Raw genomic sequence first — 25191 nt, forward strand, 5'->3', positions numbered from 1 at the left:
AAATGTGCAGAACACAGTTGGCAACTATGTGGAAACTTACATTTTTTCTGTGCTGTAAGGTCAACCATCTTGATGCATGAAGTTCCATAGTTTCCTTTTCAAATGGGACAAGAGCATAATCTCAGCACTGTATAAAGAATGGCTTCATTGAGATCATTTCATCATAGGATCAAAAAATACTGCTCGTCCAAGTTTTACTAACCTGTCAAAGGGTCTTTTGCTGCTTCATCTAAAACTAGGATTAAGCAATCTGTAAAGGCTCTGAAGGGTGAATATTTCAAATAAATCTTTGATAAATTCCCAGTGCTTAATGCAGAACTGAAAGTCCCAACATTAAGAAAATTATGTTGGATGCTTAATTTTAAAATATGAAAAATCTAGGGAAAAAAGCATGGAGAGCTTTTAAGGATGTTATTACGAAGGGTTCAAATTACACAAATATTGTGAATGACATGCTAACTTGAGGGAAACTGCTTTTAAGACAAGTCTAAACTACATTTCCTACACTCACATTTGAACTACTTTCCCGAAAATCTTGAAGCACTAAATGAAGAGCAAGACGAGAAATTTCATCAAGATTCAGGGGAACGGAGAAGAGGTATCAAGCAAGATAGAATGTGCTGACTACTGCTAGATGTTGAAAAGAGGCGTGCCAGAATCTGCGTGCCAGAAAAAAGAAAGACATGGGCAAAAAGTGTCAATTCCACTGAAATGAACAGAATGTACAAATTGTTACCATCTTTAAGTTCTCCTTTTTTTAAACCGTTTTTAGATTGATTCTAATTTGTACAAGCTTTACCAATTCTTTTCAGAGGTTGTCAACAAAATCTTAAAAGGGAAAAGAAAAATAAATTATTCAGATTGTTACTGACCACTCCTCATTCCTGTCATGTGCAAAGGTATTTGGCCATAGATTGAGTAACAATGTACTCTATTTTGCATTACCGATTCCATTTCTAAAATATTTTCCAGGGTTACATACCATTGCTTGGCTCCAGTATTGTCATCTACTACTGCTGAAAAGATTACATAAACTCACACCACTGTGGTTTATATGCCTTAAAAATTAGTTTAATGCATAGAGTTCTTTTCCACAAACACTGAAACAATTCTCATCCTCAATTTTATTCGGAGGTAGTAATTAACATTTACATAATTGCCAAAAGCTCTGTGCACAGCATTAGTTAGTTAAAATTACAGTATTCAAAAATTTCATCTTTCATTCAATAAAAACCTTTTACATTTCATAATAAGAAACCTGGGTGTATGGTTAGACTTAAACTGCCCAGCTTTGGTAGAAAGCCAGTAGAGGCAACATTACACTGAAGACATTACTATCAGCACAGTAGCGCAGGAAAGAGGAGCAGTGTAAAAACGAGTCCACATTTGGTTATGTATATGACATAACTGCAGCAGCATGTGCAGGAGCACTAACCTCACGATTAACCACATACCACTTCGCCTCCACTGGGCTCACACACCGTTTCTACGACAACATATACTGCTGACTAAAACTACAGTACACACTATGGGCTTTCATACCATTCAAGAGAACAGGCAGTTAAAATAAATAAGTTTAAACTTTTTAAATCCAGTATCATCTTTACATAGTCCAGCTTTAACATTGTTGCCGTTTCTAACCCAGTTGGCACAATTACAAATATACAGTAGAAGACATGCTATACATGACGACTAAATAAGGGTAAAGATGTCATCTGAGTTCAGGACACGTCTTCCATGTAGTCAGCAACTTGACTCAGCTGAGAGATGCTGAGGTCCTGCGTGATATCCTCCAGCTGTGGAAGAGAAATTTGCAGAGGCAGAGAGACAAAACGAGTAGGAATGTGGCTGACCGAAGGAGGTGTGACATGTGCTCATCTGATGCACAGCTACAGCACCGTAGGCTCCGATACAGCAGTAGCATGCACACCAGGGTACTCCCCCTAACTCCCAACACTCGAGTTCACCTTCACATTTCTTTGATCACAAATTTTATTTTTTTGGCATCAACAAATGCTGTGATGTTCATTTAGCCTTACACTGCAGAACTGGAGCAGTAATTGTTTACCTGAAGTCTGACAAAGGAATTTTGTTCCCAGCACTTGCGATGACTATTTTGGCAAAGGTGCATCAACAAGATCTTAAGATGCCAGACATAACAGATGTTATAGTTTTAAAGGAATTTGGGGGAGCTACCACAAAATAAAGGTAGAAAAGCCAGTTCTTGTCCAAATCTTGGTGGAAATGTATTCATTCTGGACTGATGATATCAGGTGCCACAATGAGCACACACTTGGGGCTAAGTAATTTTATCGCTGCACAAACGAGGCCTGCTTTTGAAATCAAGTTCCTTATTCCTACTGTGGTCAAATACTGTTGTCCTTCCTCTTTGCTCAATTCCCTTCGAACTCATATCCTCTTTCAGACAGTGACACAACTTTATGCTAGTGTGCAATGTGCTATGCAAGCATGCTGTAATCTGACTTGTGGACAGACTCAGAACTCTTGTGGTGTCATTTCATATACCTTATCGCTGCTGTCAGGTCCCTCGATAGAAACCTCTTCGATCTCTTCTCCGATGCTCACTTCGCTTTTGGAATTATCAGATTGGCGGCTAGTGCTGGACAAGACGAGATAAGAATGTGAAAAACCAACAAGAATCAAGAAGGATACGTGTGGTTTCCTACTTCTTCTAAAATAATTGGTTTCCACCAATAAGAGCTCTAGAAAGACTAACAAACTCAAAACCACAAAAATACCAATGTACCTGTTAAAATCATCGTCATAGTCATCCTCATCTGTAGGTGGGGGGGGAAAAAGGTCATACAAGAGTGACTTTTGTGATTAAAACCAAAAAAATCTTAGTTCTGCACTGTGGCCCACAGATCAGTTCCAGGGGACTGGCTCCCAGCCCTCAGTGTGTGGGGTGAAAGAGGAACGAAACCTACCCAAACCAATGGAAGCATTTTTATCACTGTTTGTCTTTGAATTTTTGAATGCTCCATCATTGCGATTACCTGCAGTGAGAGGTAACTAGACATCAGCAATGTTCTCCTTTAATCTATTCTGTAATTCAACATTTACCACAGCAGCTCGTCAAAAAAGGTCTAGTTTGTTTAAAAAATAAAAATATTCTGGGGTTACAAATAATTTGTATATACTTATTCACACCTACCAATTCTGATTTCTCTAATCGCCGCATACCCTCTTTTACTCTCTTATAATCACCTAAACCATTCCCATTTCTTTCCTAGTAATGTACTGCTTACTGCTCTTGGTGTCCAGTGAATCTTTCGACAAGGGCTCTCCAGATAGTGGCTTTGTGATGCTCTTTGACGGGGGCCCATCAGACAGGGAGGCGGGAGAGCTATCAGCTGGTTTACCAGGGCTTGGATGCCTGTGAAGGGATGAAAAATGCAGATTAAGACATCAAGGGCCCCTCCCCCAATTCTTTTTTATGTAGACAAATTGTCATATCCACAGATTAGAGGACAAAACTACCTGCTGAGAGTCTCCTTAACTAGCAATGCTGGACTGCATGAAGATACATTAAGAATGCATTTATCAATATATGACAGAGCTGATAAAAGTGCTTTGATCACTGCACAAACCATCAAAAACAAGTTTAACAGGGCCAAAGTCAGTGCTACCTTCTGTAAAAATGCAGAACCTACCAAAATCATTGCTCATATGAAAGTAGTTGTGAAAATGACCAGACATCACACAAAAGACCATGTTTAAACTGCAATGATATGAATGGGTTAACAGATCCTAAACACCAACAACAAGCACTGAGGGAGACTGACAACGAGGAACATACAAAGCTGATTCACCTTTATTTACCAAACACCTTTGTCAGGTTACTTATAGTTATGCACCCATTTATACAGTAGAGTTTTTTTACTGGAGGAATCTAGAATGAGTGCCTTGATCAAGTGGACAAGAGTGGAATATGATTTAAGCAGAGGGCCTTCATTTTGCAAGGTGAAAACCCTGAACATTTCACTACCTGCAGCTTTCCAAAAGTATCACATAATGTAGAAGAGCATGATGCAAGGGGAAAAAAAAACCTTTAGAAAGGAAGGAAATTAAAAAAAAAAAAAAAAAAAAGGCGGGGGGGGGGGGGGGGTGGCGGCGATGATCCAGAGCCACAACACTTGAGACATTCCTTTGGTAACATCAACAATAAAGATAAGGTGCAGAAATGCAAATGCCATCTTTACTTGTGTTTTGCAGATGTTCCTATATTAGATAGTTTGTGATAATTTAACAAAACAAAAAAAAAAAAAAAAAAAAAAAAAAAAATTCTAAAAATTAAACCCAGCCCTCATATATGAAGGCCCCATACAAAGAACAACCACTACAACAGTTTATGAAATGTATACCCTTTTTTCATTCAACAGGCTTATTCAATTTAATTTTAAAAAAAAAAAAAAAAAAAAAAAAAAAAAAAAAAAAAAAGCTACATAGTCACTTTACCTCTACAACAAGTAATTCACTCCCTACTAGGTATATCACTCTGCAAAACACAGGAACGCTATACTTCTATAACAAAACCAAGGGCTGAAAATACTTTACTTCCTATCACATTGACAGTCCCAACCAATCATAACCCCAACACACACACACACACACACACACACGCACACACACACACGCACACACACGCTGAAGCCACTTGTCCTGAGCGGGGACACAGCAAGCCGGAGCCTAACCCGGCAACGGGGCGTGGGGCTGGAGGGCACACACCCAGGACGGGAAGCCGGGATGCCAGTCCGCTACAAGGCACCCCAAGCGGGACTCAAATCCCACACCTGCCAGAGAGCAGGATCCAGCTAAGCCCACTGCACCACAGCACCCCCGCCCCAACCATAACCATTTAGTTAAAATATCACAACTGAACCAGCAGATTCAACACTACTATTAACTCATTCAGCTGACACTTTTCTCTAAAGAAACTCACAATGATTTATTCATTTATATACAAGTATAATTTTTCCTGCTTCAGTTCAGGATAAATTCCTTGATTAAGGGTAAAGTGCAGGAATCGGTCTAATCCCGAGGCCCTACACAAATAAGTATAGAAATACAAGCAGTCCCCGAGTTACGAACGTTCAACTTATGTACAACCTGTACTTACAAACCACCTCCTTACTGACTGGAAGTTGATTTTGTCACCCTTAAGTAACAATCAAATGAAAACATCATAATTAAGCCTATATTAAAAATTTAAATTACTGTATATACAATGATAATAATAAACAGGCACTATTTTGCAAAGTGCATCAAAACATTGCACGTTTACAGCGGTTTGTTGGCTCGTGAGTCTGAGGCAGGACAGACTTCCTTCTTGCCATTGAGTGTCTCATGTTACTGTATTTGGCTTTAATTTTTTTTTGTTTTTACCTTCCTAACCATGGCACTGAAGCGTAAATATGATGCAAGTGATGGTGATGCATCCAAGAAAACGATCACGACTGAAACTAGAGAATAAAGTGAAAGGTAAAACGCCAATGAACAATGGATAAGGCGAACATTAAAGTTCTTTAATGTTTTGCTCTCTCGCGCTCTTTCTCTCTCAGCACTTGCTACAAAAGACACTTCTTCCCAGATGCGGAATCTTACTCCAACCCCCCAGCGTGTACTCAAAGCTCCCCTTCTTTTGCTCTTCATCGTTCCCAAACCCCATTCCATGTCTCTTTGATAACGACCGCCTGCCTTGTCCCTTAACCACGATTTCGGATCCTTGCCTCCGTTCAGTTCACCGATCTACCTGCCATTCACCCGTTCCCAACCATGAGAACACGTTTGATGATTGATTCTGAATAAACAACCCTGCACTTACACTTATTCATGTAGCAGATGCTTTTCTCCAAAGCAACATACATCTCATTATCTTATCACATTGTATCCCCAGATACAACTTTTATTCAGCCATTACTCTGGTATTGTACTGCTCATTTGTGTATCTTATATTTAAAAAAAAAAAAAATTGGTGGGAGGGTATTGGGATTTGTATATCCTGTGTCTTACGCACCTACTCAAACGATGAACCTCGGTGCAGCAAGTGGTAGGGAACAAACTAGGTTTGCTTGAGACTTTCATGTCTGCAGCTATGTCTCCTTCTCTCACTGTACTGCATAAATTGTACTTTTTGGTGAGATGTATGTCGCTTTGGACAAAAGTGTCTGCTAAATGAATAAATATAAATGTATTATTACTGTTTTGTTATAAAGATGTTTTAGTGTATTCCAAGTCATTCTTTAATGTTTTTTATTCATAGAAAGGTACACAATATACTAAGTCAAACATTTGACAACTGACATTAGATACCCACCATACCCAACTATTCCAATTTACGTTAAAATCCAACTTAAAGACGGACTGAGGACACTGAACTTGTCCATAATTCAGGGACTGCCTGTAAACATGTAACTACTAGCTCCCATTTCAGTCATATAAAACAGCTTTTATAACAAGACCCTTACATATCTGTAAATGTTGCAATCATGCAAAGCTCATACAACATGAAATATTTGTTATTATGGCTACACAGCACTCCTATAGCATAAACATGATTTGCAGAGTGAAAGACATTATTTCTTTACACAGCAAACATCCCTATGCCTACAATGTCTCCATCTAGGGTGTAGCCAATCCCATGTCCTATGACCTAGGATCCCTGTCCTTGACAGTCTCTGGATGTCCATCCCACAATGAATGAGAGGTTATTGAAAGTGAGCGAGTGAATGAAAAAAATAAAAAAGCTGAAATATTGTTACAAGTATTATAAAGTATGTACGAATCATCATCATCATCATCATCATCATCATGAATAAAAACTACCTCTTATTTTGGTGTTTTAATCTTTAAGAGACAACCTTTCTGGGTGAAACACTGCAGTTAATGGACCATTCCAAACCAGAGGTATTAAAGATCCAGGCACAGCAAACTGTGGCCTGAGCTCACCTCCCATCAGGCTCAGAACTGCAAGGTCCCCCATTACCATGGTCTGAAAAGGGGTCCCCTGCCTCATCCTCACAGTCGCTGTGTATGGCAGAGAGGCTGACAGGTGCCAGGAGAGTGCAGACAGTGAGCAGAAATAGCAAAGACAGAGGAGCGCAGAGACTGAAGGACACACGATCACAAACGATCACACACACGATCTTGCATGCTGAACCACTGTCAATACATGATCATAATCCCCCCCCCCCCAAAAAAAAAAAACAGCATCCTTCCAAACTTGTCTCACGTTCATTAGGGAGTAAAAAACAGAACAAAGTTTCTCCTCCATTAAAAAAAAAAGGGGAAGAAAAAAAAAGTTGGTACTGAGAATATTACAAGTTTAAATCTTGTGGCAGTTTCAACTAAAAGATTAGTTTGTTCTACCATACAAACCCTTCCTTAAGAGGCATCAACACCCATGTTCTCTCCCTCCTCTCACAAAAACCCAATTTAGCATAATGGTCATGGTGAGGTTTGTACAACTGCAGCCAAATATTTATTAATGGGCAAACACAAAACACAGTAGCATCAGTATATCCTTTCAAAATGTAAGGTCCAAGGCTTGTCCTTTCACAATATACAGCTGTTAGTAATGTTGTTAACACTGCATTCTTGAGACTGTGGGAGGGGGGTTCAGATGTTCTTTTGGAGTCCCTGGCAGAAGACATGCGTCCACTGCACACTTACTCAGTGAGGCTACTCATCTTCCTCATTTGGGAAAAGGAATCCCCAGACACACTTTTCTCCTTCTCTGAGGGGCTTATTCTTTGTGGTGAGGAAAAACACATAAACACAGGAAGAGAAAAAAGGAAGGAAAGAACAGAGCAGTGGAGGACACAAGCAGCAGCCTATCATGGCGCTGATTGGGGCCTGTCCCCTTCATACCAGCTATGATTCCCCCATCCTTCAACAAGGTCACATCATAGCCTGATGATTTTTCTTTATTATTAAAGACTGCAGGAACTCAGTTCTAATGAGTTTATAAACTGTGGCAATAGATTCATAAGCAGACATGATAGACAACAACTTCAAATTAGGGAAAAAATACAAACCATAAATAAGATCACTGCAATTTTGTTTCAGTAACTATTGAATACTCATGTATCAATATTCCGAAAAGTATGTCATAAACCAAAAAAAAAAAAAAGTTTGAATATAGCATGTAATCTATGTGCACAACCTAAAGAATTTTGTACTTACTCTTTGTGACTATTTTTCTTTTCAGAGAAAGTTCCTGAATTATTTTTATCCCCAACAGACAGACTACTACTCCGAAATGCAGCATTTAAAAAAAAAAAAAAAAAGAGAGAGAGAAAAAAAAGTGAGAAAATTGAGCACAGTGCTATTGGAACATATTCTGTCCAAATTATATATCCTTACCTTGATGAAACAGAACCATTCATCAAAATATGCACTCACATTATTTTGAAAGTGTGAATCATATACACAACTCTTTACGTCAGTTGCAATCATTCGAGTCACAGACAAAATAAATAATGCATATTAATAAGATATATACACAGACCATATGGAGGTTAGAACCCCTTTACTTTGGAACAGATGTACCTTTCAGTACCTGTTGGGGGAAAATTACTACATTGTCAAAAAATTAAGGATTCTGTATATATGTTTTTAAAAAAAAAAAAAAAAAAGTATACTTCCCCAAGGCAGAACACCTTGGGTTGAAGCATCTTACCAGCCATAAGTCTTCTGGGGTTGTGGCAGAGGGTCATCAAAGAAGGAATCCCCCTCATCATTATCTTCCTCCACACCCAGTCCTAGCATTTTTCTACCCAACAGGCCAGAGTCTTCTTGCCTGGTCTCCTGCGCTGAAGTTACTGATTGGCTCTTAGTTTTTGAAGCATCACAAGTCATGATGAGATCAGTGTGGCTGACTTCCTGAGGCTGTGGAACAGTCAAAGCCAGTCTTCAGGACAGTAGTGCCAAACCTTATCCACAAGCACAGACAACCCTTTATTCCATGCAATTCCGGAAGTTTACAGACTAGATAATCTTATTTCTACGCAGTTGTTGCTCTATCATTAGCGTATGAAACATGCAGCAATAAATTGATTTCAATGAGAGACAAAGCCAAGGTAAGTCTTAGTGACACTAAGAGTAAAAAATTCAGATCAAGATCAGAATTTAGAGCATGTCTTTTTTTTTAAATTTAATCTTTCTTTGATAAGTATAATTTTCCTTGTCCCCACCATGACCATGCAGCTTTAAAGGGAATGTCAAGTGAAAATATCTTGAATCAAGACAATGTTTATGATAGTGGAGTATGGACTTGCAGAAAAACCACTGTAAAGTTTATAAAAATTAATAGTTAATATGTGGAAACCATGGATTGTGACAAAAGAGAAACTGAAGTGACCTCCTGAAAGATAATACCCATCATAAAAAGTAAGAGGGTCATAAGAACCAAAACCAGTATTTTCACAATTGAAACAATGAAAAGGTCACCACGAAAGAAACTCACGGCACATAATGACATGCAAGTATAAGAGCAACCAGTTTGTTAAAGGAGGGGGGGATATGCTGCGTGATTATACAAAGTTCTCAGTCCGGGGTTGCGAACATATGAAAAGATGGACATCTTTAAATGCCTACAAAACCCGGTGCTCAGAATAACCTATTCTTCCACATCTCACAGGAGACAAAATGTGTACTTCTAGTTTTGATCTGTGTCAATATAATTTATGCTTTCACTTCACCCTGGCTAACAATGAGACAATGCAAGCCCATTCTATACCAACTCAACAATTAAAAGGGGAAATTTTTTATGTTAGAGCCAGTTAAGAAAACAAATCGTTTGTTGCTTTTTGACCTCAGTGGTTCGTGCCCAAAGTCAGATACAGGGACAATCAAGTTAGAGAGTTGTCGATCAATCTGCATTCAATTTCAGTGCAGCCCACATGAAAAGTGCCCCAGTTGAATCCTAGCTGGACTTGTATAAGAGGAAACCCTTGACTTGTCTCTCATTATCACATTACCTTGGAACCAGCTGTCTCCAGCTCCTCACTGTGCTTAATAAATCCTTTATACCTGGGTATCTGAGCATAAGAACATAGAAATGAATGTCTAGCTTAACTCATCACCATCATTTCAAGTAGCTATAAAAGTGAGGTGAAAAAAAGCTGTAGCTTTAACTAGTTCATTGTGTACAAAAATGATGACCATGAAAAAGAAACTGTGTGCATGGACTGCTGTTAAATCAGTTCCAGGAATAACAAATGTCAACAAATTTACACACACACACACACACACACACACACACACACACACACACACACACACACACACACGGTTGGCTCCGGTTCCCCGCGACCCCGTATGGGTTCAACGAATTTAACAGCTACCAATTGTTGGAGTCACATGAAATGAGGGCAGTCCCTACTGCTTGGCATTTCCAGATGAGATCATTTTGATTTCCATGTTTTGTACTTCAGAAAAGACTCAGTGGTTTAACATGCTACTACTTATTCGCTGGAGGGTGGGAGAGGCAGTGGACAGACTAGGACTGTATACATGACATTGAGCTCTACTAACCTCGTTGTCCTTTCCACAGACAGCAGAAAAAAAGAAAAATTAAACACTTATAGCCAGTTATGAGTCCTTTGTCTGCAGACACACAACAGGGAGGAAAAAAAAAAAAAAAAAAAAAACAAACAATGCGTGGCAAAGGGGCGTGTTCTCTAGGGGCATTCTGTCGGGGCATTCCCTGAGCACTAAGAGCTGACGTCATGCTATGGAACACAGAAGCTCATTTTCTTCGTTCAGGACCTAGAGAATCTGCCTCATCATGCTCAGACAGACACCTGCCCAGAGAACCTCCTGAGAAGTTAAATTCACAACATTTAACAGAATTCACTTTTGCAGAATTTAAACTGATGTCATATGGGAGAGAAACAGTTTACTGAATCAATAGATCAATTTTTTCTATAAATATTTAAGGGATTTGACTACTTTTCACTTCCGTTTTTTTGCATAGTACATCAAAATAGTCACGCACCTTACTGGTTGTGCAGGTTCTTTCCTCTGCAAGTTTACTCGATGTCTGTATAACATCACTCCCGTCACTAGTGAACTTTCCAGAAAAACATGTGCATATGAATATTACAGTAAGTTCTTTCACATTGTACCTATTCTCTCTTCAGTGACCACACATTGCAACAGTAGAAGAACAGACCAACTACATATCCATATTAGAACATCCATGAGATGTGACTTACCACACTTCTGCACTGTGTAAACCATCGCCTGTACATTCCCAGAAATTCTTGGAAGTTTATTGCTGTAACCAATTTCAAAAAGAGGACTTGCATATAAAACTGTGAAAACCCTCCATGACAAATCCAGGCAAGAAAAGGAATCACTGTATCAGCAGTTCGTTGAAAAAGTACTAATTTTTTCCTCTCCGGTGTTTGTATATTGGAATCACATGGCAAACTGAAATAAAGATCAATGGGGCAGTGGTAAACGTGAAAAAATTACTTACAAGTGCTCAAGTCCCGGCCCATGGCTTGCAATTCATCAGTCAGATACCTCTCCAGAATATTCCTTTAAATCAGACAAGACAGCTCAGCATCAATAACTTGATGTGTGGGGAAAAATTAAGATGTAGTTTGAGTAAAAGCTGGTACTGTAAAAATGCAATCTACTTAAAGAATAAACTTCAAATGTACATAAAGTTCAAACAAAACTGCACCGTGCGTCTAAATGCTGTACAGTAGCAAAAAAATACTGAAAAAAGTTTCAGGCAATAAAGACATTACACAATGCAAATACTGAATAATAGAAAGTTAACATAGCAGTTTTAAAAAAAAATTGTATTAGATTTATTTATTCAGCAGATGCTTCTGTTCAAAGCGACTTCCAATGAAGCCCATGTAGTGTTATTAGCCCACAGACCTTATTCACCAAGGTGACTTACACTGCTAGATACACTACTTGCAATGGGCCACTCATCCATACATCAGTGAAACACTCTTTTTTACTCACAGACTGTGGGTGAACCTGAAAAGCATGTCTTTGGACTGTGAGAGGAAACAGAAGCATCCAGAGAAAACCCACGCAGACATGGGGAGAACATGCGAACTCCACACAGACTGAGCGGGGATTGAACCCACGTCCTCTCGCACCACCCAGGTGCTGTGAGACAGCAGCACTACTTGCTGTGCCACCGTGCTGCCCATAGATTAACTGGTATTACACTAATTTTCAGACTGCTTTCAATCTATGTTAGTTTTCTGTGACTGATCATCAGGCTATACTGACACTTTTTCAAATCCATCCTTACAGATGGGTCCAGTAGAGACATGAACAGCTCCGTAAAGCAACTGTTTTCGCTAGGAAATACTTTGGTGACCATGTGAATACTCTGAACAATTCTCCATAAAGGCTTACACTGGCCATAGAGCCTTATCCAACTAACACTTTGCAAATGCAAGGAAGGACAACTCTTAATAACAACATGGTTATGGTGTTTAGGGGAGCAGATTGCACAATGGTTAGAGTTGATGCCTTTTTCTTTCTTTTTTTTTTTTTTTTTAACTCAAAGGTTGCAGGTTAAAATCCCACCCACCAGTTGTAGCACCCTTGAGCAAGGTACTTACCCTAAATTGCTTCAGTAAAATTACCCAGCTGTACAAATGAGTAAATAGCTGCAAATAGCTTGATATTATCACTTGCTTTGGAGAAGTGTCTGCTAAATGAGTAAGTGTTATACCTGAACAAAATAAACATAAACTTACCTGTGAAAACTGGGGAAAAGATCAGAAAATGCAACTCTCAATTCGTCTTTGGTTATTTCACCGTTTTTTTCCTGAATGGGGAGAATTAAAACATGATTGTGAGAATGTTTATTTCTAGAAATATATAAAAACACAAACAAGGAATGATTACAATGACTTAATACAAAGCACTTGATGGATAAAACACAGAAAGATTACGGGATTTTTTTTCATTTGAAATTTTTGATGAGTAAGCAGATTGGTGACTGAAAGAGAGGACATTTTGACAAAATCTGCGGTTGAAAACTTTGCAACCAACTCCTTCTCTAAGAGCAAAACCCTAAACGGGGGTGGGGGCGGGGGGGAGAGGAAAAAAAAAATAAAAATTTCACCTTGTCATAGAAGTCGAACCTTCTTCTGGCCTCAGCAATCTGACGGGGTAATAATTCCTACACAATGACAAAACAGATATTGGTCATTTTCATAAAAATATATGTGCTAGAATATGAAACAGCACACAGACACTTGGGGGCAAAATGATTACAGGGTCAAATCCTAGACAGGAAGCCATTGTTATTTCCTCCATTTTCCAAACATCAGCAGTATTTTAAAAAATACATTATTATACATTCATATGAGCTATAATGTGAAAATTAAGTTTCACTAATGATAAAAACATAAATTTAACATTTGTGTAGTATATGACAGGGTCTTATAACCCATAAAATAAGTGGGTCAAATGTGGGTAATACAATGCAAATTTACATTGCACCATTTTTTTTTCGCAGAAGATGGTTTTCCTGTTGTCGATCTACTTTCTGAAAAAACAAATGTGTCCTAGTTTCTCGTGTTTCATTGTGCCTTTTCAAAAGTTTACAGTTACAAGTACAAGCAATTTGGTAGATGAGTTACATGGGATCTTTTAAGAAGCACCGAATGTTGCAAGCCCATCCAAGTGACACACTGAGCAGAGAAAACTCAGCAAAGCTCATTGCTGTGCCTTGCCCAATGGACAATTCCTGACGACTCAAAGGGTCTTAGATCAATTTCTTTTCGCATTTAGAAAACGGCATGCACAACAGCAATGAACAATTGGGGATAGACTGGTTACAGTCTGAGGTGTTTTGGGTGGGTCTCAGAAAATGAATTAGTTCATCAGATGTAAGAGCTGCTTCTGTTAAACCTAAAATGAATGCAACACTGTGGAATTTAATGTAGTACAATGTAATGAGTAGTACTTAAACATCACATAAATTGAGAGGTGTAAATCACCTTGTAAGAAGAAGTCAAAAGAAGAACTATATTAAATGTTTAAAAGGAATAAGGGACATATTAAAGAAATGTCTCACCTCTGAAACAGCAGGTAATCTGTCCTTAACTTTGCTCTTCTTAACCAGCTCCAGCAGGAGGGGCATGCGCTTGTGGGCATCCAGATCGGTAATACCAAGCTCGCGGGCCACCCCCTCACGGTTCTCCAGTCCATTGAGCTAAACAAATAGATAGATGCAGGGTTCAAAACACACGCAGTCAGATAAAGATGTAAGAATGACCAATATCAAAGTTTCAGGATTCTACTTGTGTTAGCAGACAAACCAAGTCATAAGGAAACTGCAGCTTTTCCCTGTGAGTGAAGTACAATCACCTGATATTGCTTTTTTTTTTTTTTTTTGTTTAATAAACATTATTGGATAAAACACACAGGGAAAATACTCACTGTGTTAATTTCCGGCTGGAAGACGGCTAGCGTGAAGTCCAAATCAAAGACCTGCAGGAAGTCTATGATCAGGCTGGCTACCAATCTCCCTGGAGAGAATAAACACCACACAAGACAGACAGTGCAAAGAGCGGGGGAAAAAAATGCAATTAAACACAAACAAATCACAGAAGAAACTTAAATACTTAACAAGGCACAATGTATACACAAAACATGCTTACCATCTTTCGTATTAAGAAACTTCTTAAGGCCTTCGTTGACAAGTGGAGTTTTATTCTACAAAAATAAACAGTGACAGTTAGATGTTCCGTAGTACTATGGTTTAAAACACAGCAGAAAGAATATAGGGATATTTCAGACTTAGCTGTACAATGTACATGTGCCGTGACAGATTCCCCCTTGCCTGTGTGTGCACATAACACCACGAGCACTACATCATCATGTAGCAGACATTACCTACCTCCACTCTGTCCTGCTGTTCCAATGCAAGGAACACAGCAGCACGCAGTTCAGCCTGCAAAATGACCACAGCAACATGCATTTCAGGGGAATTTGTTTTTATCTGATACAATTTGTGACTTCAAAACCACATGCATGGAACTGAATTCACTATCAAAGAAGGAGGAACGTTATATAAATAAGGGGCAGCAGGCTAAGCAGTTAGCTGCATTCGTATCCAAAGGTTCAACACTCCCTTACTGCTACTATTGTACTGCTCTTGAGTAAGGTACTTACCCTAAATTTCTCCATTAAAAACAATTACCAGCTGAGCTGTGTGTTTTGCATTGCAAGTAGTGGAAGTCACACACGTCCATGAAACAAGTACTAGTAAATCAGCTGACACTGTGTAACTGTCTTCTGCACTGTTCAGCTGCTTTTCTGTAAATTACCTGCAAATTACTTCCTAACTGACAGTTACACATTCATTTAAAATCTGTAGTACTGCTCAGCAAGCCTGGGCCTAGGCTAGTAGCTAACTACTAGCCATTGCTCACACACCATTTACTATAACAAATCAATAGCCTCAAATGTTCATACGCTATACTACGCCACTGAAAACACTAATTACCTTAATTTTATTCAGAACGCCATTGTTTTCTAAATTTTGAACAAGGAGGTCCCGCAGCTCGGTATCTTCCTCGGCGGCAGACATTTTTTTTTTTTTTAACCAAGACAACCGAAACAAACCTTAATATCTGACGGTTAGCATTCGCACATTCGGCTTTATAGTCAAGACTAGTCAGCTAAATTTGTATTAAAATTTAAAAAAAAATGTAAAAAAAAAAAAAAAAAAAAAACTCCACAAAGCAAAAATTAAATATTAATATTTATTTTCACTTGTAAATGAAAACTTTGTATATTGACGAATTATTAATCGTGAATTTACAGATAGTGGTGAAAGACCTCTCCTCGTAGGTGGCGGTTGATCAGAAAGCTTGACAACAGACACAGCAAACTGGTTAATTTCTTTTTAGTACATGATTGATTATTGTCTATTTTTGAATACTAAAAAATCTGTAGAATCAGAATTGTTTAATAGTCCCAATGTAGATTCTTCAGCCCTCTTAGCAATGAACTTATACACTACGTGAATATTTAACTTTTTATGTAATGACTGTTTCTGTCTGTGTATTATACATGCATATATGTATTCAGTTTTTATCAGCTTCTTCTCCTGTGCAGGGTCACGGGGGAAGCATAGGATGGGACGCCACTCCATTAATGCAGGGTCATCACTCTCTCTCTGTAGCTCGCTCTCTTTCTCGCTCCCTCTCATACACACACTCATTCATTCATTCAAACACTGCTGGTAATCTACAGTCACCATATTAAAGTTAAATTTAAGTGCACCATATAATATTCTCTTCACTTTCAGCAACCACAGGTTTTTGGTGGCTAGGAGCTTTGTCCAGTAGGCCCAGGGTACAAGGAATGCCCCTCTCGCAATGAGATGGTGCAAGGTATACTCTGCTAACAACCTGCCCTGTGTGCTGGCAGTGCTCAGTTGAACACGTAGTTGAAGCTGGCGGGGGGGGGCTGTATAAGCTTGGTGCTCATCTAACACTGCTGATTTTACCATGGGGGCGGTGGCACAGCAGGCTTGGATGGGTCCTGCTCTCTGGTGGGTCTGGGGTTCGAGTCCTGCTTGGGGTGCCTTGTGATGGACTGGCGTCCCATCCTGGGTGTGTCCCCTCCCCCTCCAGCCCCGTGTTACTGGATTAGATTCCGCTTTGCTGCGACCCCGCTTGGGACAAGCAGTTTCAGTCAGTGTGTGTGTGTGTGTGTGTGTGTGTCATGAGCTATGTGAACTTGGGAAGGGCACACGCAGGTTTCGTCTGCTGCCTTACTTAGGTCAGCGATGGATAGATTTATTTTTCTGCGGACTTAGACGTTTCACACAAGACAATTCAGGGACGTGATTTTTGGAGCAACATGGATTTTCATTTTAAAAGGTAAACAATCAGTACAAAATAATAGCATAAATTATAAATCCTTCACACTCAAACTGAAACACAAGACTACACATTTTGCCAGTTTACGGTTTGAGGATCTCCGGGTGCCAGTAGTTGCTACGTAAGAAAGTTTTTACAAAATGCCGTTTTCTTCATGGCATTAACACCTTCAACCACTGGTTATTAAATCTGCGTTTAAAAATTTTCCATCTTCATATCTTTCCTGATGAGTACAGCATCATTTTTCTTTTGGAGAACATAGGACTCAGAGAAAAGATGGTATCAGACAGAAATGTGGGCAAATAAGGAAGCATGGTGAAAAATACCTTGTCCACTCTGTTCACAAGAAGGTATCTAAATTTTGGCTTTGTGGATGTAAGTGCATCTACCAAAGCATCAGTGACAATATTTACATCTTTAAGTCCTTCCTTGCACGTTGCACTGAAATACTCATTCGCCAGTTCAATGTACTCTTTATTGAACATCTTCTGCTGATTTTCATCCAGTTTGTCCCAGATCTCTTGGGTTGTTTTTTCTTTCACAATATTTGTTGCTGGGCCAAAATTTCCTGGCTGGATGAGGCTGACCTGTGAAATGTAAAAGATCACAGCAACTTTTTAAAGCCTGTTTGAGTGGGTCGGCAAAAACCTCATGGCATCTCAAAAGAATCGTAACAACATAGGCAATAACTGTATAGCAACTGAATTTATACATTTCTGGTTTTACACGAGTGCTTCCTTTGAACGCATACAAAAAAAATGGGCACTGAAATGGTTTTGATCCGTGAACTGCTCACCTTGACACCAAAAGATGCCATTTCCACTCTCAAGCAGTCAGCAAACGCCTCCATCCCTCTTTTAGAAACGCTGTAGGATCCCATGTTTAAACAATTGAAAAAGGCAAAAATGCTTGACATAAAAACAACTCGACCTGACAAGAAAAGGAATGTAAAACAGGGTATAGCGCATCATCATTCTCTAAACTGAGACATCATTAACAAAGTCAGCATAATTGAGAAAGAAGAGGAGCATAGATTAAGGCAAAGATTTTTTTAATGAAACAGTAATTAAAATGCATAAAAGTGTAGTTTACATTGTGACCCTCAGAAGCAAATTGAAAGAAATAGGAAAAACAATAGATTATTATAAATGCTATTGCTCCAAAAATGCTTTTACTCTTAAGTTAGATTATGTTACAGAAACACGTTTGTTTGTGATGTCATCTGCAGTCAAAGATAATACTGCAATCATTCATTTACATGATGCTTTTCTCCAAAGCAACTTACAATGTGAAGGTTCTAACAACTATTTACTCATTTATACAACTGGACAATTTTTTAATTTTTTTTTTTTTTTTACTGGAGCCATTTAGGGTAAGTACTTTGCTCAAGGGTACTACAGCTGGAGGTGAGACTCCAACCTGCTGCCTTTAGACCCGAAGGCAGCAGCAGCTCTAACCACTAGACTACTAGCTGCCCCAGCTGTAGTAAGGATTTAGTTTTGGATTAAAAATGGTGGTATGTGGTTAACAATATTCTTTTAGGGTTATTCAATGGTTCAAGCAAAGAAAAAAAAAGAGTTTCTCTAAAGCGGTTACCTTTTGAAGAACGGATCAGCGGCAGGAATGGTATAGTTGTCCTGATGCAGCCAAACAAGTTGACATCTGCTAATCTGTAATAGTCGCTCACCGAGTTCCACTCGGTCTCGGCCCAGTCTGTGATACCAGCATTGTTCACTACTGCCCAAAGACCTTGAGAATCAAAGGAGAAAAGTGAAGAAAAACATGTTTGCACTTCATTTATATTTATATACCATTTCAACACACTAGACATAAATTTAATTCCTTAATTTGCTGCTTTTTGCTTGTATCTTACCTTTCTGTGGCAGATTTGATTGCACAAACATCTTTGCTTGTGTCACATCATCGTCTTTGGTGACGTCTAACTTTATAAGCTTCAGTCTTCTGGAGCATGTTCCAGCCAGCAGCTGAGCGCCCTCTCCTTTGGGGAGCAGGCACCCGGCAAACACCCAGAAGCCCATGGCATCGAGCCTCTTGGCCAGGTGAAAACCGAAGCCGCTGTCGCATCCCGTTATTAACACGGCTCTCCCGTGTGCATCCCATAGCATGCTGTTACCACTCTGCTGCATCAAGAGCAGAGCAGCGATGACCAGCATGGTGGCGGCCGTACAGGTCAGATAGTCACCGTAATAGAGCACGTATGCTGCTGTGGCAATAGCAGCTATTCCGAGAGCCTCTTCTCTGTGCATCTGGATGGTTAGCCCTGTTGAAGCAGATACACTCAGTGCTCTGATGAATGTCGCCTGCTATATAAAGCTTTTAGGGCTTGGAACTGCTTCTGAAAAAGACCATTAAAATTGCTAAAAGTGTTAAAAAGTGGTGCTATGCAAACCAGGCTCACGTGTTGCCTGGAATTTTTTTTTTTTTTTTACCCGCATGTGTAACCAATTCACCATACAACCACAGGACATGATGACCGGTTTAACAAACAAAATTGATTTTGGTGCTTTGCTAATATGACGCACTTGTGGCTTTGGCACACACGATTGCATGCCAATAATTGTAGCGCCGGGTTGTCCTGGAATCCTGAGATCTCAGGGCATGTCCTCTGTGGAATAAACCTCTCCCACGGAACAGTGATGTCAAGGCTGGTTCTGGAAAGAAGTGGCGGACCCAAGTGCGGAGTGGAATTCGTAGTTTATTCAGGGAAATCCGAGAGACGTGGTCACAGAACAGGCAATGGGTCTTCGAGGCGCAAACGTCGTAACAAGGACAATCCAAAAGGCAAGGTCGGTAAACAGGCACGAGGTCATAGATCATAGGGAGGTACAAGGACGAAGGATTGGGGTCACGAGACAGGGAAAGGATTCAGGGATCAGGGAGGAGTAGAGCACTAGTCAGGAGGTTGCAAGCAAAAAGGCTGAACAAGGTTCCGCGTCAGCTCCTGGTCTGACACCGCCTTTTATACCTCAGTCTGCGTTGTGCCCCAGGTGTTTCGTGTTGGCTTGGTGGCGTGGACATGACAGGTGAGATGATCTTAAAGACTAGACATAAGGTACTATAAATCACAATTTTTAACACCCAGTGCACATGTGCATGAGTTTCCTCACCATTATCAGCCATGAGCTACAGTATAGTTTTAAAAAAAAACTCTTACACTGATGTTGTTGCCATGGAAAATACCAAAAATGCATAGACAGCCTTTCAACCACAATACAAACCAGAGGGATACATACCATGCAAGACCTGGGCCTTGTACTTCCAGTGTCTCTGCAAATACTTGCTCTTTATTTGTTGCTCATTTATGAGATATTCTTTTTTATTTGAACTGGATTAAATTTTAGTCCAATTTGTGCACTTGTTCAGAGGTTACAGACTTTTTTGAGTTGCCTTATGAGACCAGAGGACAGCAGACACCATATTTCACCCTGTGGATATTTGTATCAGTGGACAATTTTTGTGCGACTTCAATGTGTGCTGCTACCAAGAGGATAATGCCTGAAGCAACTAGTCATTCTGCACTTGTGAATTGCTTAGCTACACAATGGCTGGAGTTTGAATTAGTTCCTTGTTTCGAAGGATATAGGCAAACAGTCATCAGATTAGATCGCTGCTGTTGTTTTTGCTGTAAATCAGTACAACAGAGATGTGCACTGAGGTTGTGTAGTGGGCAGGGACTCAGATGAAGAAGAGTGGGGATGGGAATGCTTGCACTTAGTGATTTGATAATTTACTTGAGACATTTGCATTTATTAACATACCATATTCATTTTTTCAGTGACCAACATGTTAAGAGCCTACAGATACAGTATGCTTGCAAAAAATGAGGTTATAAGCAAAACATTAGATGCAGCTAATACAATAAATTAAAACTAGCCCCGCTTTGCATAAAGCACTAAAGGCCAGTCAGTCCAGGTAATGCCATAAACAATTTCCCCTTCTATTTCATTCGCGCAGAATGTTTTTTCTTTTCTCTGAGATGTATGTCGCTTTGAAGAAAAACATCTGCCAAATGAATAGATGTAAATGCAGAGAGGAATGATGTGAGAAAATTTTGGTAAGCTGGAAATGAATCTTTCCAGATGACCTGGAGGGGGTTAGGTGGTTTTTCATTAGTTCAGCCCAGTGAAGAGATTGTCACTGACCAGACAAGCAGTTTGGTGGACACAATGGTAACGTAGGCAGTGAGATCTGGTATTCAATGCGATGTGTTGAGAGAAGTCTCTCACTTTTTGTAGGTCTGCAGCAGTTGTGCAGGATCTCACAGTTGTGGCATCGGTAAACTCATGATGGAGTGAAGCGCAGGCTGGGATGAGAAGAATCTTGGCTTTGGACATATTCAGTTATAAGTGGTGACTGGTCATCCAGGCAGAGATGTTTACCACGCATGCACTGACGTGGGTGAAGAGAGGTGATTTATAGAGATATAGTGTCATCAGTGACATAAAAATGCATGGGGGAGTTTACACAACCTAGGTATACTGAACATTTACCAGATACTTTTCTCGTAAGTGACTTTACAGCAATTTACTCCTTTAAACAACTGGCTAATTTTTACTGGAGAAATTCAAGGTAAGTACCTTGCTCAAGGCCACTGTAGCAGAAGGTAGATATGAGATATGAGCCTACAACCTTTGGATCCATGAAGGCAGCAGCTCTAACTACTACGCAACATGCTCTGTACCGTAGTACAGAGTAAGAAGAGGACCCAGAACAGGACCCTGTGGGACACACATGGCTACACTCTGCATGGAGAAGAGGACATTTAGTAGGACCCACCAGAGAAATTTGTGGAAGACCACCTAAGGAGAGTGACAGAACTGGTCATCTTAAAACCACTCTCCACCAATGGAAAATTCATCACTGACACCCAGGATGGGATGCCAGTCCATCGCAAGGCACCCCAAGCAGAACTTGAACCCCAGACCTGCCAGAGAGGGGACCCAGCCAAACCTGCTGCGCTACCACACCCCCAGTCATTATGGAAAATGTACAACTTAGTAATTATTATTATTTTTTTTAATTATTGTTTTATGCCTTTCTTTATCTGTCTTGCTGTGGTGCAGTGAAATAAACCCAGGGAAATGACTTTTCTAGATTCTTTTCTTGCTGTGTACATGCAGCTACAATTTAAACCGCAATGATTATCTTTACAATGATATATAGTCGGGGGGGCGTGGTGGTGCAGTGGGTTGGACCGGGTCCTCCTCTCTGGTGGGTTTGGGGTTCGAGTCCCGCTTGGGGTGCCTTGCGACGGACTGACGTCCCGTCCTGGGTGTGTCCCCTCCCCCTCCGGCCTTACGCCCTGTGTTGCCGGGTAGGCTCCGGTTCCCCGCGACCCCGTATGGGACAAGCGGTTCTGAAAATGTGTGTGTGTGTGTGTGTGATATATAGTGGTAAACATTTACCTTCATGAATACTTTCAGTATTTGAACAGAATGTGGCATTGACGCAAAACTGCTACAAGGCAGCATCACACAGATTGAGTTTCGATATTCAAGATGTAGTTCAATCAGTTTTTAGGCCACACATTATGGTGCAAAGTGAAAGTTCCTGTAAACGAGGTAGGCGTGTCTTCAAATCCGTTAAAAAGCAGAATCAGCAGACTGTGTTAAAGGGAATAAATTTGAGTCAGATTAGAGGCGTGGGAGGGCCATATATGATCCCTGGTGCCACCTCCTCACAAAAAAAGGTTACTACTCTGCTCTCCTCATCATTATCGATATGAGAACTACATAGATGACTCAAAATGAGCTTTGATGAGCAAAAACATTCAAAGTGAGATTGAACTCACGTTTCAAGAGTCGATTTGTTTAACAGAAAGCCTTTAATAAATTTTCTTATTTGTTTAATCCTTAGAAAATATCCAATCTAGTCTTAGTCTGATTTCATTCTACTCTTGGGCTCATCTTGGATTTTCATCACCAGACAACAGCATGTAATGAAATGATCTCATGTTCATATAGTACAATACAGTACAATACAGTACAGTGCTTCCCTCTGCTGGTGTGAGAAGGTTTGTCTACCTCACAGTCCAGGGAAAATTCAAATCTGTAGCAGTAAACAGTGATTGGAAATGAGATTAATGCCACCGCATGGTGTATCCTGTTTGATGTTTTTACTCAGACAGGCAGATAACACACCCCCACATTTTCTGAACAAAACCTGACATTGTGCTAAATGTTAATTATTTAAAACCGCAACGTAACTGAGGTTTTGAAAATCCCTGCTTTTGGTGATGGTGTAAATTAACAGCGCATTTCAGGTCTATACACTTTTAAGTTCTCTTTATCAAAAATCCTTTGGGTGTTCATCTCCAGTTATTCAGTCTCGTGATATTTAGTTTTTTTATTTATCGGGTCTGCATTCCAAGTTTGTTTTTTTTTCTTCATTTACATTTGGAATATATTACATTTACATTTATTCATTTAGCAGACGCTTTTCTCCAAAGCGACTTACAATGAGTACTGTGTAGTGTTACCAACCCACAATGTAATAACAATATATGTAATAACACACAGACACACACACACTTTCTGAACTGCTTGTCCCATACAGGGTTGCGGGGAACCGGAGCCTAACCCGGCAACTCAGGGCATAAGGCAGGAGGGGGAGGGGACACACCCAGGACGGGACACCAGTCGTCGCAAGGCACCCCAAGCGGGACTCGAACCCCAGACCCACTCACTGGAGAGCAGGACCCGGTCCAACCCACTGCGCCACCGCACCCCCTCTATATGTAATAAGAATACATTTAATTAATAATTCATGTTATGTTATTTTATGTTATTTTTTCTTTTTACTGTAAATACATGCAGAAAATAGGAGTTATTTTATAGCTGCTTTTTAAAAAAGTTTTCTGGGTATAATAGAGTAACAGCTGTTCATGGAAATTTCAATTTCATTTTCATGAAGAGTGAACATGAATAATTGAGTTTATAAAAAATTTTAAAATTTTCATAAAGTAAACTTGCTGTAATAATGTGTGTTGTGTGTCTTGAAAGAGATATAGTCTATATACACACAAATACAAATACATGATTTCTGAGACTCAGCTGAGAGCACGGGTACGCAGTTCCCACAATGCAGTGCACCTCACACTTTCTTTCTTACAGCCACTTAGTTCAATTTTAAAAAGCGGCCTTAGTTTATCCCACCAGACCGGAAAAATGAAGAACTGGACCAATTAACATTAAGTTATACTGTGTTAATAATTTTGGGCAGATACCAAAAACCAGATACTGTGAGACCAAATAATGGGATGAGTGCAATACAAAAAAAAAAAAATCTAAATGAGAAGAGCTAACCCTAATGTTGAAATGAGTTCTATGATGTACTGCTGCGAAAAAATTAAAATGTGGTCATCTGATAAGCATGTACGGTTTGCCACCTCTCTTTAAGCTATCTTTCAATCTCCACTGTGGTTGTCATGGTAACAGCACACTTCTTAGCGACATTATGAGAACATTCAGCATTTACTTACACCAGATATGAGGTACAATCGCTATGGAAGCGAGCTGACTTAAGGTGCCTTGCGTTCCTACAACGTGGGGGTGTTCTTTTCTGCCATCTATTGGCTCTGCGGTAAACAGCTTGAAATTGCTCTGCTACAAACTGAATTTTTAGAAAATAGGTGAACAACGGCAACTAAAGAAAAAAATTAAGAATGAAAAAAAAAAAAATCGGGAAAAAAACAGCACACATAATTTTTACAAGATTTGTAGCTCAGATGTTTGGTAACTTTGGGAGCCAGTGTAGTCAATATATGTTGATTGAGCACACAGATTCACAATGCATAAATACACGTAATTTATTGCTTTATATTTGCCTATAAAGCAATAAATAAAAAGAAAAAAGAAAACACTTTACCAAGACTGTGGCAGCACACATTTTATTTATTCAGAGTAAGATGTGTCAACATCCAGCATGACAAAATTGTACAAAGTTCACAATTTAAAAATGAAATATCACTGCAACTTGTGATCTTACACATTTATAGCAAAATTAAAATGTTAACAAATCCATGCTGTGTTGTACAAAAATAAATTAAACTTCAATTCCACCGAGAGAGAGCGAGAGACAGACAGAGAGAGAAAGAAGACACGATTGTTCATACAAAATCCGGTTGTTATTAATGATTACTGAAATTAACGTAGAAATGGATACTTGAGAATAAATAAACTCTGATGAATTCACAATTATTTATATATCAGTTATTGAGCATTCTAACATGTGACATCTTTTGTGTTCCCTATGGAAATAGTAA

At 39.5% G+C, this 25191-nt stretch overlaps 2 protein-coding genes across 8 annotated transcripts; both read right to left on the reverse strand.

Moving 5' to 3' along the window:
- Positions 1 to 1061: 1061 nt before the first annotated feature.
- On the reverse strand, positions 1062 to 15609 carry cep43 (centrosomal protein 43). 7 transcript variants are annotated; one of them, XM_018743917.2, is made up of 21 exons: positions 15524 to 15609; positions 14915 to 14968; positions 14676 to 14730; positions 14455 to 14543; positions 14090 to 14227; positions 13133 to 13189; positions 12762 to 12832; positions 11507 to 11568; positions 11241 to 11302; positions 11021 to 11095; positions 10558 to 10566; positions 10002 to 10061; positions 8702 to 8910; positions 8206 to 8271; positions 7693 to 7770; positions 6970 to 7065; positions 3270 to 3397; positions 2949 to 3017; positions 2768 to 2798; positions 2527 to 2620; positions 1062 to 1796 (listed from the first exon to the last, which is right to left on the reverse strand). In XM_018743917.2, exons 1-21 carry the CDS (start codon positions 15605 to 15607, stop codon positions 1722 to 1724), a joined length of 1662 nt encoding a protein of 553 aa, XP_018599433.1. In that variant the 5' UTR covers positions 15608 to 15609; the 3' UTR covers positions 1062 to 1721. The 7 variants fall into 7 exon arrangements, with proteins under 7 accessions (XP_018599433.1, XP_018599434.1, XP_018599436.1 ...); XM_018743918.2 differs by lacking the exon at positions 10558 to 10566; XM_018743920.2 differs by lacking the exon at positions 7693 to 7770.
- Positions 15610 to 16885: 1276 nt separating this feature from the next.
- LOC108929194 (D-beta-hydroxybutyrate dehydrogenase, mitochondrial) lies at positions 16886 to 19073 on the reverse strand. The gene is made up of 4 exons (XM_018743558.2): positions 18781 to 19073; positions 18504 to 18656; positions 17704 to 17837; positions 16886 to 17494 (listed from the first exon to the last, which is right to left on the reverse strand). Exons 1-4 carry the CDS (start codon positions 19052 to 19054, stop codon positions 17120 to 17122), a joined length of 936 nt encoding a protein of 311 aa, XP_018599074.2. The 5' UTR covers positions 19055 to 19073; the 3' UTR covers positions 16886 to 17119.
- Between the last annotated feature and the right edge of the window lie 6118 nt (positions 19074 to 25191).

The sequence above is a fragment of the Scleropages formosus genome, chromosome 1 (genome assembly GCF_900964775.1).
Source record: "Scleropages formosus chromosome 1, fSclFor1.1, whole genome shotgun sequence".
NCBI classification, from domain to species: domain Eukaryota; kingdom Metazoa; phylum Chordata; class Actinopteri; order Osteoglossiformes; family Osteoglossidae; genus Scleropages; species Scleropages formosus.

Bases quoted from the DNA above. Each gene is read 5' to 3' on its own strand.
- LOC108929194 (XM_018743558.2), bottom strand. From the start codon at position 19,054: ATGCAGCAGAGTGGTAACAGCATGCTATGGGATGCACACGGGAGAGCC. The intron at 18,657-18,780 runs GTAAGATACAAG...TTGATTCTCAAG, and splicing joins ATCAAATCTGCCACAGAAAG to GTCTTTGGGCAGTAGTGAAC. The intron at 17,495-17,703 runs GTGAGCAGTTCA...TACATTTCACAG, and splicing joins TGGCATCTTTTGGTGTCAAG to GTCAGCCTCATCCAGCCAGG.
- cep43 (XM_018743917.2), bottom strand. From the start codon at position 15,607: ATGTCTGCCGCCGAGGAAGATACCGAGCTGCGGGACCTCCTTGTTCAA. The intron at 14,731-14,914 runs GTAGGTAATGTC...TTATTTTTGTAG, and splicing joins AACAGCAGGACAGAGTGGAG to AATAAAACTCCACTTGTCAA. The intron at 11,303-11,506 runs GTAAGTAATTTT...AATTGGTTACAG, and splicing joins GGGCCGGGACTTGAGCACTT to CAATAAACTTCCAAGAATTT.